The sequence below is a fragment of the Carassius gibelio genome, chromosome B11 (assembly GCF_023724105.1).
Source record: "Carassius gibelio isolate Cgi1373 ecotype wild population from Czech Republic chromosome B11, carGib1.2-hapl.c, whole genome shotgun sequence".
NCBI lineage: Eukaryota > Metazoa > Chordata > Actinopteri > Cypriniformes > Cyprinidae > Carassius > Carassius gibelio.
In genome coordinates, this window is record NC_068406.1 from 24,188,575 (window position 1) to 24,208,379 (window position 19,805).

Below are 19,805 nucleotides of genomic sequence, written 5' to 3' on the forward strand. Positions count from 1 at the left end.
TTAGGTTTTTATGAATATTTGTAATAATTTATTTATTTTCTGCTTTCGTGTCAATTCTAAAGTTTTAGTAATTTAGTTTTTTTTTTTTTGTTGTTTGTTTTTTAAAATGATTGAATAGTTTTATTAATTTTATTTTTATTTTAGTTATTTTAGTACTTTAAGTTTATATATATATATATATATATATATATATATATATATATATACACACATTAGTATATAATTTATTTATTTACTTTAATGGTAAGAATTTCAGTTAATCAGTTTTAGTAAGTTAAAAATAATAACCCTGAATGTTAAATATTGTACTAAAATTACTAAAACTTAAAATATATTAAAGCTAATATTAATTACTATTAAAGAATTCATATTAATATGAATTATTTAAAAAAGCTAATAAAAATGGCAAAAGCCTGTAATAAAATTAAATCCTAAACTAAAATTAAAATAAAAGCTGAAAAATATATACAAAATAAAAGCCAATTCACAATATCAAAAAAAAAAAAATACTAAAATAGTATATAATACTATAATGCTATATAAATAATACTAAAATAATGTATACATTTTATAAATCACAGTTTCTGAAAACTGAGGAAGTGTATGATGCAAATGTGATTCAAGAATCAAGATTGTATATATTATATAGAGCATATATAACCATCAGTGAAATGTGAGATGTGGGCGGGTCATATGTTAATGAGCTCATAGTTGTGATTATCCTGAAGATTTATTCTTGTTTCCATGAATGCATGCCTCTTTAACTCTGTCTTCTCTCTCAGTGGCTCACGAGCACCTGAAGGAGCGAGGTTTGTTCGGTTTGCCCCCTCCGCCTCCCGGTGCGACCCCCGCAGACTATTACCATCTGATGACGGGCCACAGGACCCCGTACGGAGAGCTGCTGATGCAGGGGGGCGGAGCCACTCATCTGCCCGAATACTTCACTCCGGTGGACGGTGAGTCCCAGAGATACACATGCATGCACCGTAAAAAAACACTTTAAAAACTGAGCGAATTTAACAGTAAAATACTGTAAAATGCAACAGTAAAAATCTGTTAAATCCTTAACAGTAAGTTCCCTTACTATATACGGTGAAAAACAGAATTGGAAATTTCATGTAATTTTACTGTAGTATACCGTTTTTGGAAGTGGAAACATTTTTATAATTTACAGTAAATAACAGTAAATTGACATTTCTCCTCTCGAAGGAAGCTTTCTGTCATCCAGTGCTTCCTAAATTGCCTTTAAAGGAAAAGTTTTTCTATTGATAAAGTTTTAGTAGTCTTTTTATGTAACTATATAGTTTTTATTCATTTTTATATTAGGTTTAGTATTTGTTATTTTAGTTTTTTAAATGGCTCATCGGATGCAAAATTCACTTTTATCAGTAACAGTTTTTAAGCTTTTTTAGTTTTTAAACTCAAATGGAACTAAAAATGGTACTAGTACTGTTATGGTTTTTATTAATATTTGTATTAAATTTTTATTTTCATATTTTCTGTTGTCATTTTAATTTTAATGAAAGATTTGGTAATTTTGTTGTTTTTGTCATTTTTAATGTTTTTTTTAATTTAGTTTTTTTTTCACTTTAATTTTAGTCTTAGTTTTAGTTATTTTAGTTTTTAAGCTTAATATTAGCTAAAAAAAATAAGAGTACTAGTACAGTTATAGTTTTATTAATATTTTAAATTATTTTTATTTTATATATATATATATATATATATATATATATATATATTTTTTTTTTTTTTTTTTTTTTTTTTTTTTTTAGTTAAGATTTTTGTCATTTAGTTGTATTTTGTCATTTTTATTCATTTTAGATTTTTTTATATATCTATATAGTTTTAATTAATTTTATTTTTATTCACGTTATCTTAGTAACTGGTTATTTTGGCAACTAGCTGAAATAAAATAAGTAATTATTTTATAAATTATAACATAAGTATTTTTACTATGTAGTCCAATTTTATGTATGTATTTATTGTTTTTGTTTTGTTTTGTTTTGTTTATTTTAGTTCCCCTGTTTAGGACAGACAGGAAGTGTACATTATTCTGTGGGAATAATGCATTGGACCAAATTATCCATAACTGCTCTTTAGTAAAACAAGCTGTGAAGTTCAAAATAGGGAAGCCGGAGCTGGTCATACAATTTCATACAAAAATTACTAATAAAAAAAAAAAAAAAAAAGTATTTTGCCTTAACTAACCAAGTGACCGGGCAAGTAGTAGATTTTTAGCTTTTTTGTTTATGTGCATTCCACTGGATAGCTCCGCCCCCTTTTGACATTTTATTGGTCCAAAATTTGGCTCCTCATTAAACATTAAGCATAAAATATCATGAGATTGGCTGTTTTTATGTTTTATCACGCAGCAAAAACTCATCACTTCACGCCTGGTAAATTAAAGATATTGTAAAGAACATTAGTCATGCTATCATATTCATAATTATTGATTTATTGCTTTTGGAATTTTTGTGCATCTGAATCACAGTCAGTGAAGCATCACATTATTAACAGGTGGATTATGTTGTGCTTATTTAAGTCTCTTCTGTATTTAACACAGTTCTTTGCTATTCTGTGAATCAGTCAGAGTGAGAATACCATGACGAGCCGCTGTGAATAATATTCCACAGAGAGACAGAGGTGTTATTTCAAACAAACACATGGTGATATACTGTAGGTCTCTGGCTCTCTATAGAACAAACATTTGTCTCCTTCAAACAATCCGAGTTGAAAAACAAACACTCTCGGTCCGCTCGCGCTCTTTAGCGTGACGTCCAGGCGTGTGTGCACGCAGATCTCGGGCTTTGCTGAAGCAACATGAATGAATAGCTCATTTAGCTGAGCTAACTCCATCTGGCTTTGATCTGCGTCCCGTCCAGAGCCGCTGATGCTTCCCGACAGCTTTTACACAGATGTGTTTGGACGCTGACAGTGGAGCGTGTCCCGCGCTTTGACGGGAAACAGCGTGAGTCAGTTACAAAGAGATAGAAAGAGAATGAGAGATATGATAAGTCAAGCAAAGCCAGCTAGAAGTTTCTAAATGCAACTTTAGAGTTTGAAAAAACACTATATTTTCCATGGTTATATGCCGTTTAGTCACAATTAACCTAGAGGTACACTAACTGTATAAACACTGGAGCAGCGAGAATTAGTGTAACCATCAAAAATATTTCAAAAATATTGCAAGCATTAGATCCAAACAGATTAGGAAAGTGGAAAAAATGTACACAATTGGCCAAATTCAGCATTAAGTCCTGTGGATGTTGCGAAAACTGTTGTTTTTGTCTTAAATTTTGGGGAAACTTGATTACAGTTACAGTTTTTCAATTTTTTTCACATATAGTGCCACCTATGGGTGAAAATTGCTGAAATTTGGTGTGAGTTCTCAGATTGTCCTGATGTGCATGTGTGCCGCATTTAGTCGAATTTGGACATTGTCACATCCAATAACGTGCATTTGTTAATATGAATTTAGCTACATGCAAACGCTTGGTGCATATCGAAATGCAATTATATAGCTAACTACATACTCATATATGTGTAATATGAATTGCGGATAAAGTTGTTTTTGTACTAAATATTGGGGTAAACTTGATAACACCTACAGTATATATATACTATATATATTATACAGTTTTCTTAATTTGTTTCTATTATAAAACCATCTATTAGTGGAAATTTTTGTGTGTGATCTCAGACTGTCCTGGTGTCCATGTGTGCCAAATTTTGTGAAGTTCAAACATCGTCACATCCAAAACCCATATTTGTTCATAGCAGTTAGAAGGTTGTAAAAGCTATTTTGGAGTTTAAAAATACCTTATTTTCCATGGTTATATGTTGTTTGGTCATGATTAACCCAAAGAACACATTGTATTAACAATAGAGCAGCCACAGTTATTGGCAATCGTAAGGTTCAAAATAAATAGAGTGTCGCCACAATTGGAAAAATTCAGCATAAGGTTCTGTGAATATTGCAGATACAGTTGTTTTTGTGGTAAATTTTGGGGAACAATTATTGCAGGGAAACTTTAAAAAAAAGATTTAGTTTTTAAGATATAGCATCACCTATTGGTGGAAATTGCTTATAATTGGTGTGCAATTACAGACTGTCCTTTTGTGCATGTGTGGCAAATTTTGTGAAGATTGGACATTGTCACATCCAAACACTGATATTTGTTCATATGAATTTAGCTATATGCGAAAGCTTGGTGCATGGACTCGAAACGCAATTAAATGACATACTAAAAAGTCTCTAAAGGTAGATCTGTCCTCTATGGGGTTGTGAGATTATTATTATAGTAAATAAATGAACGCTCAGGGGAGGTAATTTTGGGGTAAACTTGATTGCGGTTAAACTTTTCAGATTTTTGCTATAGCGCCACCTATTGGTGGAAATTGCTCAAATTTGGTGTGCAATCTGATATTGTCCTTGTGTACATGTATGCCTAATTTTTTGAAGCTTGGACATTGTCACCTCCAAAAACTCAAGTTTATTCATAGGAATTTTAGCTAAATGCAAACCTTTGGTGCATGTTATCAGAACACAATTACATGGCTTACTACATACTCAAATGTGTGTAATATTTATGCATTTAGCAGATAATATGTATCTGAAAGCGGATCTGTCCTCTATAGGGGGGAAAAATCACATTAAAAATTTCATTTCCACTGAGGTGAAGGTGTAACAGAGACAAATGTCGCTGCCATCGCTGAGCGCTCCTGATACGTTTGGCCAATATGATAATGCAAATTCCACCAGAACGAGGCCAAATCCACATTTGGTCACACATCAGTGGCTCCAAAAGACTCCAGTAAGACATTGATGTTGTGAGTTTTATGTTTGGTTTTCTTGGCCTTTTGTATTTTTAGTGTTTGTTCTCTCTGGATTTGGGTCCTGAGGCGGCTTTTAGCGCTAAAGACGTGTTAGGAGCTCCGACCGATGCCTGAACATGACAGCAAACCATTAGCTCATGCTAAGAGTAATGACCCCCACAACAGCAAAGCTGAGGGATTATTTATTAGCACTGCGGTCTGTGGGGAACCAGTCCACGCACACACAAATAAATGATTTGTGTAATCCTGCTTGTGTTGGCATGGCACGTGATGAAATCATTATGGATGTCCGGTTGCCAGAGTCTCTGGATATAACCTTTAATCACACACACACGCACACACACACACACACACACACACACACACACCGGGGGTAATGCTTTGCACCTGTTGAGTTCGCTGCAGTTGTCTCAGTAATTCTCCAGTGAAATAGCAAACAGATCAGTCTGAAACATACTCTACACAAGTTAGCAAGCTAGCTGCAGATATTTGATGATAACTATATCGTTCAGAAAGTGTTTTGAATTCCAGCTGATCTTAATAAAACGATCGAGAGCCGTAGAAAAGCAAACCTGCACTTATTTTTCACACACATTCCTTTTCAAATCAGAATCGTTTCTGTAAATTACCCTCATTAAACAAAGTCAGGTCTGCAAGAGTTTGATTGTTATCTGGGTAATTACGGTAATTTATTGGAAAGGATTAATTATCTCAAATCAAATCAAAATGAGGTCATGCTGAGTTTGAGATGGAGTCGATTAAGACAGTTCACCTAACCAGTTTATTTTTACAGTAATTCTATTCTGCCTTGAATTCAACGAGTCTCTTTTCAGGTATGCTTTGACTTGATTTTTATTACATTTTTTAACTTTCATTTTTTTAGGCACTTTAAAATGTTTTATATTTTATTTAAAACAATATTTACATATACATATATATATACATATATATATATATATATATATATATATATATATGTGTGTGTGTGTGTGTGTGTGTGTGTGTGTGTGTGTGTGTTATTTAAATAATTTTAAGTAATATTTAAACTAATATTTAGATATTTTTAAATACTGTAAAACATATATTTTACTTAATATTTTAACTATTTAAATATTTAATGTTATACAATAATTTATTTAAATTGTTTATTATTGCAAATATTTTATATAAAAAAAAAACATTTTTAAAGAATATTCTTAAAATATTTTTTCTCTGATAATATTTAACATATAACATGTCATTTTATTACTAAGTATTAATGAACTTTAAAACCATTTTCTTAAACAAAAAACAAAAACTGCTCAAAACAGTGATCTGCAAAGATACAGAAAGAACAGAAAGAAACAGATACTATCCCAAAACTGGTGCCTTTTTGTTTTTGTTTTTTCCTAAAGTTTGTTATGAATTCACTATCTGTGTAATATTGGAGGGACGCCAGTTTCCCAGTGAAGTCTTGTTATCTGCGTACAGTATTTTCTGTTCTCCGTGGCCAGGAATCAGTCTTGAGCTCTTATTGATGGGGTCCGGCTCTTTCCTGCGGAGCCGTGAGTCGCAGAGGGTGTGTGAGACCATCGATCATGCAGTCGTGCTCCACACACACACACACACACACACACACACACAGTTCCTGAAATAGCTCAGTGTTGGGCGAAACTAGAAATGACACGCTGAGATTCTCCTGAGCAAGAGAAAGAGAATCAAACAGAAGTATTGATCACCTGATCAGATGGTGAACTGCTGTTCATGTTAGCAGTATGCTCTCTCTTTCTATTACACACACTATAATTTGCTGTTATACTCCATATAACTCCATATACAAGCCAGAAACTAAGCCTTTTTTTGCACAGGCCTATCTAAAGGGTTAATGGTCCCACCTAGTGATCAACTGTAAAAATAACAAATGTTACCTCTTCCCAAAAGGGAAAACCACAAACAATCAAGAGTGCATGATTATATGGTGTCATGGCTTTGCAATCAAAAAATGTCGTTATAATGGAAGTCAATGGGGCAAAAACAGCCACCAACAACAAATTAGGGAGGAAAAAATTAAATCTAATGCTGCACAAAAACTTACAATGCATCAAAGCCAATGTTGTTGCTACTAATCTTTGAAATGCCCAAGACTGTGATAAAAAGAAAAAAGAAAAAATCCAGCCACAATTACTTTTACATTGAAAATATGTCATTTTGTGTATTTTCCCCCCCAAATCAGTGACATCATTTATGAACTTGGCAATTAACCCTTTCAAGTCGATTAACGCATATATGCGTTTTGAGTCATTTTCTCCTGATAACCCCGAAAAGAACTTAAATTACACTTTCAGTTTTAATCGTACAGATAAGAGCAATACATCTATCAAATCTGTAAAGGGTCTAGTTTTTTTTGGATACAGACATAATAACAAAAAACCTTTGTGCACTTATAAAATAAAGATAACAAACAAGGTGCGCTGTCTACAGTCTTTGTCTCCGCTGATCGTCATGTACAAACATTTCATTAAAATGAACTGTAACTCCGTGAATACTCAAAGAAGAGACATGAGAGAGATATCTATAGAAAGCCTGGAATGTCTACTTTTAAACTAAACAAGTGCTGCCGAAAACAAATATTCTGAGATAAAGTAATCCATATGAAAACAACGCAATGTCTGTTTTTCATATCTCCGCTCATTATATCTAATGTGACCACGCCCCCGCGCTGAACGCTCTATTCAGATTCAAACTGAAGCGCGCGGCTTGAATACGCCCACACAGAAGAAAAAGCAGCCAGACTATTCTTCAAGTTTTTATTTTATTTTACTGTTTGCTTCGCGATGAGAGGACTAAGACATAATTCACCCCAAAAAGATGTGATGTGGTTGAGGATTTGAGAAATGGATTTCCTCAGAAAAAAGAATGAAGCACTTTATTCAGCAGAGATCATAAACATGAGTAAGTCTCTTTTTATTTATTTGTACTAGTTTTCACATAACGTGTAAACATTTTACTAGTTAGACTTTTTCCAAATACTTTTTCCAAACTATAATTCCTGACTAAATGTATAATCAAGTGAAACATTATGAAGTTTCAATAACAATATACAATACTATACCATTCAAAAGCTTGATGTAAATAATATAAATGTGACAAATAGAGATAACTCTAACAAATGTAAAAACAATGCAGTTCTTTCGATTTATTCCCCCTAAAAAAACCTGAAAAATATTCTCAGCTCTTTTCAACATTAATAATAATAATAATAATAATAATGATAATAAATGGGGTTTATTTGGTAGAAAATAAGATTGTTAAAAGGATTTCTGAAGGATTGTGTGACTGAAGTAAGGATGCCAAAAAAATTGTTTGAAAGTCAGCTTTGATTGTTCCTAATAAACTGTTTAACTGCTCCCCCAAGTGAATATTAAATTATGTTGTGGGATAATTAAATATATTCTTAATAAACTACAAACATAAAATTCTATACATTTATTTTGTTCTCACATTCTTTCTTGTAAGTCCTCCCTCACAGTGGCACAGCTGACTGAGAGGCTCATTGTGCAGCTCATTATGCAGGGCTTTGTCTTCTCAGGTGTAAATCACAATGATATTCATGATAGTTGACGCCTACTCGCATATGACTTTTACCAACAAAAAGTGTTTTAGAAAATTTAAATCAATATATTGTTTTCTGTGAGTGAGTAAACAAGATGATTTTCACATCATTCAGAAAGAAAAATTCTAGGCTACAAGCTCCAGTTCTCAACTTTTCCGGCAACCAATTTTATGTATGTGTTTTATTGCCTTATTCAAGTGATTTAACATTTTTAGTTTTTCACTAACCATGCATAACATTTTTTTTCTCAAAAATGCAATCATGTACATGCATGCCTTTCACATATTATCATAGCCCAGTTTGTGCTGATTACAGTGATATTAGACTTTACCCATTTAGATATTTATAAGAAACTGAAAAAAGCACAAATGTCAGGGCATGACAAAACTTCTCAAGGCCCCAAAAATACCCTTAGACTCCAGAGGGTTAAAGACTTAAAATCTTGGATTTTTTTAAAAACATTTGGTAGTTTTGATCAGGACTGAGGTTGATTAACAGATTTATGCAAAAAAAAAAAAAAAGAAAAAGAAATGAATCTAATACATTTTTACAGCAGTGTAATTGATGGATGTTTTCATCCCGAACAACTCGAAAGGGTAGTGAATTTAAACAATCCACAAGGGTTAAATCTGGACAGGGCTTGGCTATTTGTTTTTCAAATAAAAAGGTTATATTTTTTGGCAAATATAAAAGCCTTTTCATAACAAAAGTGAAATGAACATGTCTCTGGCCGAAGGCAAAGTCAATTTACATCTGTACAATAGAATGCAGTCATTTCAATGCAATAAAAAGAGAGACAAATGTTTATCTAGAGTAATTTTTGCTTATTAGTATGGTTGAACTGGATCATCGAAGCTCAGAAGCAAAGACATTGGTTTATAGAACGGGATTAAATGCATAAATATTATTTGTGTTGTTTAAAATGTATTTATTGCAGGTTTGCATTATATTCTGAGTTGCATTATATTTTATCATTTTGAGGAATACTGAATTTTTGTGTTTTTAGTTTTATATGAGTGAGATAAATTAATGCATATTCATATTTATTTATTTTAAATCTACAGTAACAGATTTCTCTCAACATGGGGACAGGACAGCTGTCAAACAATAAACTGAAAAAAAAAGTAACTTGCGCTACTTATTTTAAATGAAAAAGTATCGCGATACTTTACTAGTTACTTGATAAAAGTAATCTGATTACGTAACTCGCGTTACTTGTAAACACTGTTGATGACTTGCACAGTAAACATTTATTAAGAGAGTTGATTTGATGTCTGGACAGTGTCGCGGTTTCCCAGCCCTCGTCTGACGCCGCGCTTGAGTCGGAAGCGAGCTCTGTCCATCTCTCCGCTCTCAGACGCCAGCATCGACCTGCAGACCATGATCCGCACCTCGCCCAACTCTCTGGTGGCCTACATCAACAACTCTCGCTCCAGCTCGGCCGCCAGCAGCTCTTATGGACACCTGTCCGTCGGAGGCATCAGGTAAACAGGGTTGCCAGATCCCAGAAAAAAATCCAGCCGAAAGCTTACTCAAAAAATAATGAAAAATAGTACAGTTTTTGGGCTCGACCACAGTTGACAGCAGCTTTGATCCATTAATGCACTTTAAAACAAATATTCAGATGTTTGGGATTTATGTACTGTGTGCAAATTTAATTAACTAATCTGTATTTTATCAAATTTGTTCCTTTATTATTTTTCAGCACTTTTCATTAAATACAATATAGAAGGAAATGCTTTCCATGTGTTTTTTCATAAACTCATAAACGTTTTGTTCACAAAGCTGAATTTTAATTTAAATTCAATTTTATTTTGCATTTATTTATTTTGTATTTGATGATTTAATACAACTGTAACATCAAAAATCGTGTCTAATTATATATTAATACAACTTTAACAATTTTATTAATCTTTTGTAATGTAATCAAATATATTTTTCACTAAATAATAATTTTTTTAAAAATTACAAAACTGTATGTTTTTTTAAGCATGTAATAAGTTTCCGTAAGTTTGTTGTCGAGGTTTTCATGTTGTCCCTGGAGCACAAAAGCAGTCATATTTGTAGCCAACATTACATTGTGTGGGTCACAATTATACATTTCTCTTTTATGCCAAAAATCTTTAGGATATTAAGTAAAAATCATGTAGTAAACTTCCTACCATAAATATATCAAAACTTCATTTTTGATTAGTAATATGCATTGCTAAGAACTTCATTTGAACAACTTTAAAGATGATTTTCTCACTATTTAGATTTTTTTGCTCCCTCAGATTCCAGATTTTCAAATAGTTATATCTCAGACAGATATTGTCCTCCTAACAAACCACACATTTCAGCTTTCCATCACCTTATGACTGGTTTTGTGGTCCAGGGTCACATTAGGGAGATGCAGATGCTGAAATCACAGATTTGTCTATAGACAAACTTTAGGCAGCCGTGGTAAAGTACATTATAAAACCTGGCGACACTGCAGGTACAGAGCGAATTAAGTGTTAGTGTTTTTCTGTTTGCTGCAGTCCGTCGTTCCCGTTCCCTCACTCCATTAATCCGGTGGCGTATCAGCAGCTGTTGTCCCATCAGAGAGGTCTCAGTGCGTTCGGACACACACCGATCCTCCAGCCGTCTCCCAGCTTCTCCAGCAGACCCCCGCTGAGCCTCTCCTCGCTGCAGACGCCCCCCGCCAGAGACCCCCAGAGCCAGGTGACACAGCCACTCTCTTACACTGTGTATTCACTTCCCTTTATATTCATTTAATATTATTAACATTCATTTTTATATTTTTATTTTATATTAAATTAATATTTTGTTTTATTAAAATTTTTCATTTATATTCATTTAATATTATTAACATTTATTTTATATTTTTATTTTATATTAAATAAAAAAAGAATATTTTCATTTTTCATTTATATTCATTTAATATTAACATACATTTTTATATTTTTTATTTTATATGAAATTAATATTTTGTTTTATTTTAATTTATCATTTATATTAATTTAATATTATTAACAAATTTTTCTATTTTTATTTTATATTAAATCAATATTTTGTTTTATTTAAATTTTTCATTTATATTAATTTAATATTATTAACATTCATTTTTATATTTTTATTTTATATTAAAGTAATATTTTATTTTTATTTTCATTTATATTCAATTAATATTATTAACATTCATTTTTATATTTTATTTATATTCAATTAACATTTTGTTTATTTAATTTTATGTTTAAAAGTTGCTATACACATATGTAATATTAATAATGAAAATAAAATATAATAATTGGTTAAATAATTTATTTTAACTATTATTATTATTATTATTTTTATAGCACCTTTTATTCATGATACATATACATAATAATTAGTAATAATAGTGATAATAATAATAATACATAAATATTTGATAGTATATTATTCTATTTTATATTATTATTATTCATGTTAATTTATGTATAAAATGTGCTATAAAATAAATGTATTAATAAAATTATAAAAACATTAATCCATCTTAAATTATGCAAATTATTAAAATGTATATATTTGTGTAGCACCTTTTATACATTAATTGTTTATATATTTATAATATGTATTTATATATTTCTATTTTATTTATAATAGAACTCTCTCCCTTTCCTTCCCTCCTTCTTAAGAACACAAATGGCGACTCTGCAGTCAGCAGCACGGTGAACCCCCTGAACAACAAGAGGTCAAAGGTCAAGACAGAGTTGGACGAGCCTCGACCTGCGTCGCCTTGCTCTCCGGTAAGAAAACACCGTGGCTCTGTCACAAAACCCACAGAAGTTAACTGGAACCTCAAGGACCACACACAAATACTGAGTGAAGTAAATGTTAATATTAATATAAAAAATACATTTTGTCAATGATTTTCAATTTAAAGTGTAATGTTTACTGAAGCTTTTATTTTAGATTTTAATATTAATATAAAGGTAGAATATTAATATGTAATATTAATAAATATGTCATTAAAATATATTTATATTAATTCATGAATTATTTTATAATAATATTCATAATATTAATTTATATTAATATAACGTAGAATGGATTATATTAATATAATATTAATATAATTAAGTGAATGTATTAAATTATACATATATATTTGTGTGTGCAGTGTATAATTGTAGAATTTTAAAATCGTTTTAAAGTAGTAAAATAAATTATATTAATTTCCATTTTAATTCGATTTAGCTATTTTATTATATATTAATTAATTTAGATTAGTATTCACTGCAGATTTAATATATTAAACTTATATAATGTACTTATAATTATACTACATTTTAATACGAATATAAAGTGGAACGTATTGCATTAATATGAAATGTAGAAATGTAATATATTTTATACAGTAAATATTAAACTAGATTAATATATAAAGTTAAAATAATTATACATATTACATATTACTACAAAAATATGAAATCAATAATGTTTGTGTGTGTAGTGTATTTAAAAATAAATTAATATATGTATTTATATATATGTTAATTTCCATTTTAATTCGATTTGTTATAACTATTTTTTTTAATTAAATAATATACATTTTTAAATCAGCATCTCTTGAATGCTTTTTTTCTAAGGTTGAAGTCGTGCATTCCTGGATAGCTTTGAGATGCTTCTATTAAATCTGACTTGTAATAATATATGATCCCTTAAAATGCTGTCTAGGTAGGCAGCTGACTATTATAGAACAGAAGATGGTAAACTTAAAGAAACGGACAGCGAAAGGCCCATGCATCCTGTTATTCCAACCAAAAAACTGTATTTTTCTCTGGGAAACGCTCCATACTGATCAATGACGGGCCAGGAGGCCCCCGGGAGCCGCTGGCGTCCCCTGACCCCCTTCTGCACAAAAACTCCAGCTGATAAGAGCTTTACATGCGCTTGCTCGCTTGCCACGTTTCTCTTGCGGCCGTGTAAACTGTGCCAGAGCACTTCATTTTAATGAAATATTGGCTGGCCGTTATTGTCACCTGAGAGTTTTTCTCTCTCTCGTGCACGGCTCATCTTTTGACAAATCTGCGGCTGCTCTTGGCGGTGAGGCAGGTTGGTGCTTGATGCATGGGGAATAAGGCGGCTGGCGTCGTCTTGGGGCCAACAGAATTGATGAAGATAGCTCACAGGGCAGAGATAAACATGCTGTAGTCAGCATGCTGTGTGTGTGTTGCATCGCTACCCACAGCAGAGTAGCGGTTCGATCGCTCTTAACACCACACACGCGTCCCTACAAGCGCACAATTAATGCTTCGTCTTCATACTACGATTCTGGCAGAGTAAATAATATATCGGCATTCAGAGATTGCTGATATAGAGCACCGTTTCAACAAAAAATGATTACATGTTTTTGTTGATATCGATTTCTATGTCAATTTGGTTTTCAGCTGTCCAGTGTTTGGGTTTCGACGTCAACTCAATTTTTGTTTTCAAGCGAAATGTTATGTCTAATATAGCATCATAATATCATCGTTCGGGGAGTGCCGTTATTGAGCACAACGGCACATTTTGCTTGATGTTTTTCTTCCCAGTGGCCACTAACATCATGAAATGTTGATATTTGGTTGAAAATAAATTGAATATATAACGTCACTTTCACGTAGAAAAGTGACGACTGATGACATTGATATTTTGTTGGTTTTAAGTCATGGGACCCTATTATACACCCGGCACAATGCGACGCTAGTTTCAGCCCGGCGCCGTTCGCATTTTCCCATCCAATGCCACGTCGTTTAATTAGCAAATGAATTTGAGCCCATTTGTGCGCCCATGGGCGTGCTGGTGTAAAAAAGAGGTGTGTTCAGGCAAATTGCGGGTGCATTGCTATTTTATTGAGCTGAAAATAGACTGCACCATAGACCAACTCAAACCCGGTCTAAAGTCAATGGCGCAATATTTTTTTGTCATTTAAAGAGGGCGTTGGTAGAAAATGTCCCTCTGGGTGGGTTTAAAGTGCGCGTTGACTTGTTATTACACACAGGGATGCGCATCACACAAACATGCCAAATATTAAAAACAAAAGGATTACAGTGTAAAAGAATATTATTGTGTAGGCTACATAAATATAAAATGTAATGATGCATAGTCATTGTGTGTATTAGAATTAGGCTACTTATTTCCAATTCAGCTTATTACTACTTATACTGATTAATAAAATTCTACTTCATCCTACGCCTTCTTCACCTCGGGAAGCTTTGCTCTATCCCTGTTTGTCCTGTAGATGATCTACTCGCGCGCTTTAACTTTGCACGCGAGCAGATCAGTTTCTTCACTTGAGAAGCGTTCAGCTTTTCCGCCAACAAATTCCGCCATGTTAATAGCGATCCGCCATGGCGCGAGCACATCTCGCTCTTAAAGGGAATGGGAGATGACACTCTGATTGGTTTATTGAACATTACTCCCATTACTTATTAAGAGAATAGGAACAACCCATTCCAGAAATGCGTCCCGCGCACAGACCGTTTTTCCGTCATGGCAAAAGTGGATTAGGACACGCCTAACGGTTTTAAGTCAAAAAATCTAAATTCAATGTCTGTCCAATGTTGGAGGCTAACATCAAGCCAATGTTGTGTTTTTGAAGTCAAAACGATTTTCTCTTCCAACCAAAATTCAGTGTGTGTCCAATGTTGTAAGTTGACGACAAGTAATCATTGGATTTTTTCAACACAATTTTGGTTATCAATCAAAATTTTATAATTGTCTAATTTTTGTGTTTTGACATCAACACAATTTTTGTTTCCGACTAAAATTGAACGTCTGTTCAGTGTTGGAGGTAATGTCAAAACAATGTTGCATTTTGACGTCAATCTGATTTTCATTTGCAACTGAAAATGTAACATTTGTCTTGTGTTAGAAGTTAACATTAAGTCAATTCTAGGTTTGGATCTCAACCAAATTTTCACTTCCAGCTAAAACTCAACATCTGTTTAATTTTGGAAGTTGATGTCAAGCCAAATTGAACTTTTATGCCAGCAATTTTCATTTCCATCCAAAATGCAATGTCTGTCCACCACTGGATTCGACATCAAACCAATGCTACATTTTTACATTAAATGCTGACTCTTTTTTTAATTTAAATAAAATGTTGAAAGTTGACAAGTCATTTTCACTTCCAACCAAAATTCAACAGGTGTTCAATGTTAGAAATTAAGCCAATGTTGGAGATTTACATTACAACAAGCCAGCCTTGGGTTTTGACGTCAGCTCGATTTATCATATCCATCCAAAATGTAACGTCTGTCCATTGTTGGTGTCAACTTCTTTCTGATGTTAAATTTTTGGCCAATGCCAGCTAGGTGTGTTTCGTTTAAGCCTGTGCATTATTTCCCAATATTTAAAGTTTGATGCTTTGGCTCCTTTTAGATGAAGAAAATGACTAATGCAAAATTTTATTTTATTTGCGTAAATATTGCGTAAACTGATCAAAAAGACGTGACAGTCACTGTAACATTTTCATCATACTGTAAGTTTGTGTGCAAATGTTTTCACGAACATATGGTTCATCAATAATTTTCAACTAGAATATATTATAAATGTACAAAAATGTAGGAAAAACTGATACCGCATGTAACACAAAAATCACAATCTGGCTGTCGTTATAAATGAGTTAAAATGAAATTATGTTCATAGATACTGAATGGTAAATAGATTTAAAAAAGGTAAACATTTAAATGAGGATTTTAAGGGTGGGTTTTATGCAAAATAATTAATTAATGCATTTAGAAGAATCTAATTCATTAACAATAGGTGGAATTTTTCAACAGAAGATCTCTTGTGTAATAATCCAGTTACAAGTAATTCACGCAATTAATACCAAATGAGACCCGTTGTCTCTTGCTAACGAAGCGGTCCGCTAAAGAGCGTTTATGCTATAACGCTGCTGTTCCCCATTAGGACCATCTGGGCGGCGCAGTGGACCTGAAGGAAGACTTGGACGACTGCAAACAGGAGGCTGAGGTGGTGTACGAGACCAACTGCCACTGGGAGGGATGCAGCAAAGAGTACGACACGCAGGAACAGCTGGTGCATGTAAGTGTGTGTGTGTGTGTGTGTGTGTGTGAGAGCGGTTAGGGGATATTCCGACAGACGGCTGACACAAGTGAGCATTTCAGTTCTTAGTTTTTTCTTTCAGTTTTTAGTGTTCCTGTAGCTCAAGTGGTAGAGTACTGCGTTATCAAGCGCAAGGTTGTGGGTTCGATTCCCCGGGAACACATGATAGGTATAAATGTATAGCCTGAATGCACTGTAAGTCGCTTTGGATAAAAGTGTCTATTAAATGCATAAATTTAATTTAATTTTAATATTCATTTTCAGTTGGAACAGGGTCAACTTATCAATGAATACCAACAGAATCAACTCAATTTATGAGGTTCTATACACATTTTTTTGCATCTTATACAGGAAGAGCCCGCCTCACCTACAGTAATAGTGAGAAATCGGCCAATCAGATTGGACTTGACATTATGACAAAGCGTTTACTGTTTTTGTGTGTAATGTGGTCCACAGGTGTCACTTCTTTAACCTAATTTGCTGACTAGTTTTTGATTGAGGCAGCTGAGTGGCACAAGGTGTCATTGACCTCTGACCTCTTGACCTGTGACCCAAAAGGTGTAGGGTAAATCTGTCTCAGCAGACGATCTGAATCGTCCATGTGGAACCAAGCAGCTTTAGAAAACCACAGGCTAACACTGCATGTGTTAATAAATGCATTATATAAAGACAAAAAAAAATCAATCTAAAAAGATTTGGTTCAATAAAAGTTGGTCAGCATTTACAAAATGTATCATAATGAATATTATGCATAGTTTATATAATTAATATATAACATTATGATTATTATGATAATTTTTTTTTAATACTGGAGGTCAATGTGCAGTAGGTTAATTTAATTTTCATTTCAAACCAAATTTGACGTTTCTTGAATGTTAGAAGTTGATGCAACGCCATAATTGCATTTTTATAAAATAAATCTATAATATTAATTATAGGTGAAAATCTGAATCTCATTTAGAATAATTTCATATTTAGATTATTTTTTTAAACATCTGTATATTCATAATCATTCAGGAGCTTGAAACAATCCACACAGACACAAATCCTCCAACATTATGGCCGCATCTGTAAACTTTCCATCATGTCGTATAACACTGAACTGCTCCAGATCACTGATAAAACACTCACACACACAAACACAAGTGTGTGTTCCTCTTTAAGCCTGTAAGGAGCCGTTATCAGTGTGTATCACTTGTGTAAACAGACATGAGTGTGTGATCTAGTGAAACTCACACTCAGTGACTGAAGGGACAGTGAGAGTTAATGCTTCAGTGTCATGGACGGCTCTTTCTCTCCGTCTCTCTTTCTGCTTCACTGATCGGCTGGAATCCCTCAGAAGAGCCACAGGACAAGTGCATGCTGGGATAGATCCAGCCCATCTCAGTGAACACACACCAGACAAACACCTTTGACCTAATTCAAACTTTATTAGCAAGCTTAAAAGAGACACAAACCAAAACACCAGTTGATTTAAAAGACACTGAGGCTTCAAACATGATTAAGAAAAGTGAAGAGAAACGATCCTGCAGCGTTTGAAAGGCACTGGAGCCGCTTTGTGTGCATTACCAAGAATCCCTTAAAACCCATTTGTGTAAGTACACAGAGAGTGTTAGTAATTGCATATCTGTGTCTCCCTCAGATCTGAGGTTTCTCGTTTTAAAAACACACTCTCTCACAATCACACACCATCACATTTTCTTATTGCCGTCTGACAGATGTAGAGAACACAGACGCTCGTGATGGATAGCACTGCTCTTCAACTGGCCAATAGGCAAATAGGCTCCTCAGAAGCTCAGATTGCTTTATTTTCTCAAGTCTTGCATCCAAACGATGCCAATTATGGTGTTTTTTTGCGCGACACGTGAAAACGGCATGGCCAATTAGATCTTAAACACAACGCTGACATTACAAAGGGAGAAAAGACATCTGAGACAGTGAAAGTGAGCTGTTGTGTTTGTGTGTTCGCAGCACATCAATAACGAACACATCCACGGGGAGAAGAAGGAGTTTGTGTGCCGCTGGGAGGAGTGTTCGCGCGAGCAGAAGCCTTTTAAAGCGCAGTACATGCTGGTGGTTCATATGCGCAGACACACTGGAGAGAAGCCACACAAGTGCACTGTGAGTCCGTCACACACACACACACACACACCTACAGCTAACTAGCTGTCTGAATATTAGGGCATACTGTTGACCTAGTAAAGTTTAACTCACCATTATAGAAAACGTGCAGTTTTATACTTTAAAAGAGCATTAACATTTGTTTTTAAATGTCCCTAAACTAAGAATGTTGTTTTATATATACTTAAAAAAAAATTATTCAAAAAGATTTTTTGTATACATTTTTTTTAATGAATAATGCAAATGACGCAAAATTACAGCTAAAACCACTTTATTTTTTTATTTTACAAGATTTTTTTATTGTAAAAATGTATACAAAATTTTATATATATATATATATATATATATATATATATATATATATATATATATATATATATATATATATATATATATATATATATATATATTAAAAAATATATATACATACACACACATACACATTTAAATGTTCAAAAACTACAGGCTAAAATAAATTGCATTTTTATACTTATAAAAAAATACTTATATAAAAATATATATATTAAATATAAATATATTATAAATATATATATATATATATATATATATATATATATATATATATATATATAAATGATGTATGCACAATAAATAAATGAGTAATTAATGTCTCCAAACACAGCCAAAAAAAAACAAAAAAAACATGCAATGTCTTGAAACTACAGCTCAGAAAACTTGGATTTAAAATAAGTAAAGAAACACATACATACTTAGAGTGAATCAGTAAACAATTTCACAATAGTACAATATAAAAGCATCTGTCAGATGAGCTTTATGAATGTATGTGTTTCAGTTCGAGGGCTGCTCTAAGGCATACTCACGCTTGGAGAATCTGAAAACACACCTGCGCTCACACACCGGAGAGAAACCCTATGTGTGTGAGCACGAGGGCTGCAACAAGGCCTTCTCCAACGCCTCGGACCGAGCCAAACACCAGAACCGCACACACTCCAATGAGGTAAACACACACACCTTCATCCAGCACAACTCTGCAGTCAAAGTGCTTACACAAACATTTACAGAATTCTGTATGTCATACATGTCTCTAATATGAAAATATGAAATATTTCCTTTTTGACTTTTGCGTTTTAATTGAATTTAGTTCAATTGTAATTGAGTTATTGAATTAGTAATATTTTTGCATTGATATTTTCTTTTT

At 32.9% G+C, this 19,805-nt stretch overlaps 1 protein-coding gene across 1 annotated transcript in view; it reads left to right on the forward strand.

Annotated features, from left to right (window-relative positions):
• LOC127968345 (zinc finger protein GLI2-like) overlaps positions 1 to 19,805 on the forward strand; it is a 78,224-nt gene that overhangs the window by 51,762 nt on the left and 6,657 nt on the right. The window contains exons 5-11 of the mRNA XM_052569496.1: positions 783 to 956; positions 9,711 to 9,912; positions 10,948 to 11,131; positions 12,088 to 12,198; positions 16,349 to 16,483; positions 18,476 to 18,625; positions 19,440 to 19,604. Coding sequence (XP_052425456.1) covers positions 783 to 956; positions 9,711 to 9,912; positions 10,948 to 11,131; positions 12,088 to 12,198; positions 16,349 to 16,483; positions 18,476 to 18,625; positions 19,440 to 19,604 — 1,121 coding nt within the window. The remainder of the gene's footprint in view (positions 1 to 782; positions 957 to 9,710; positions 9,913 to 10,947; positions 11,132 to 12,087; positions 12,199 to 16,348; positions 16,484 to 18,475; positions 18,626 to 19,439; positions 19,605 to 19,805) is intronic.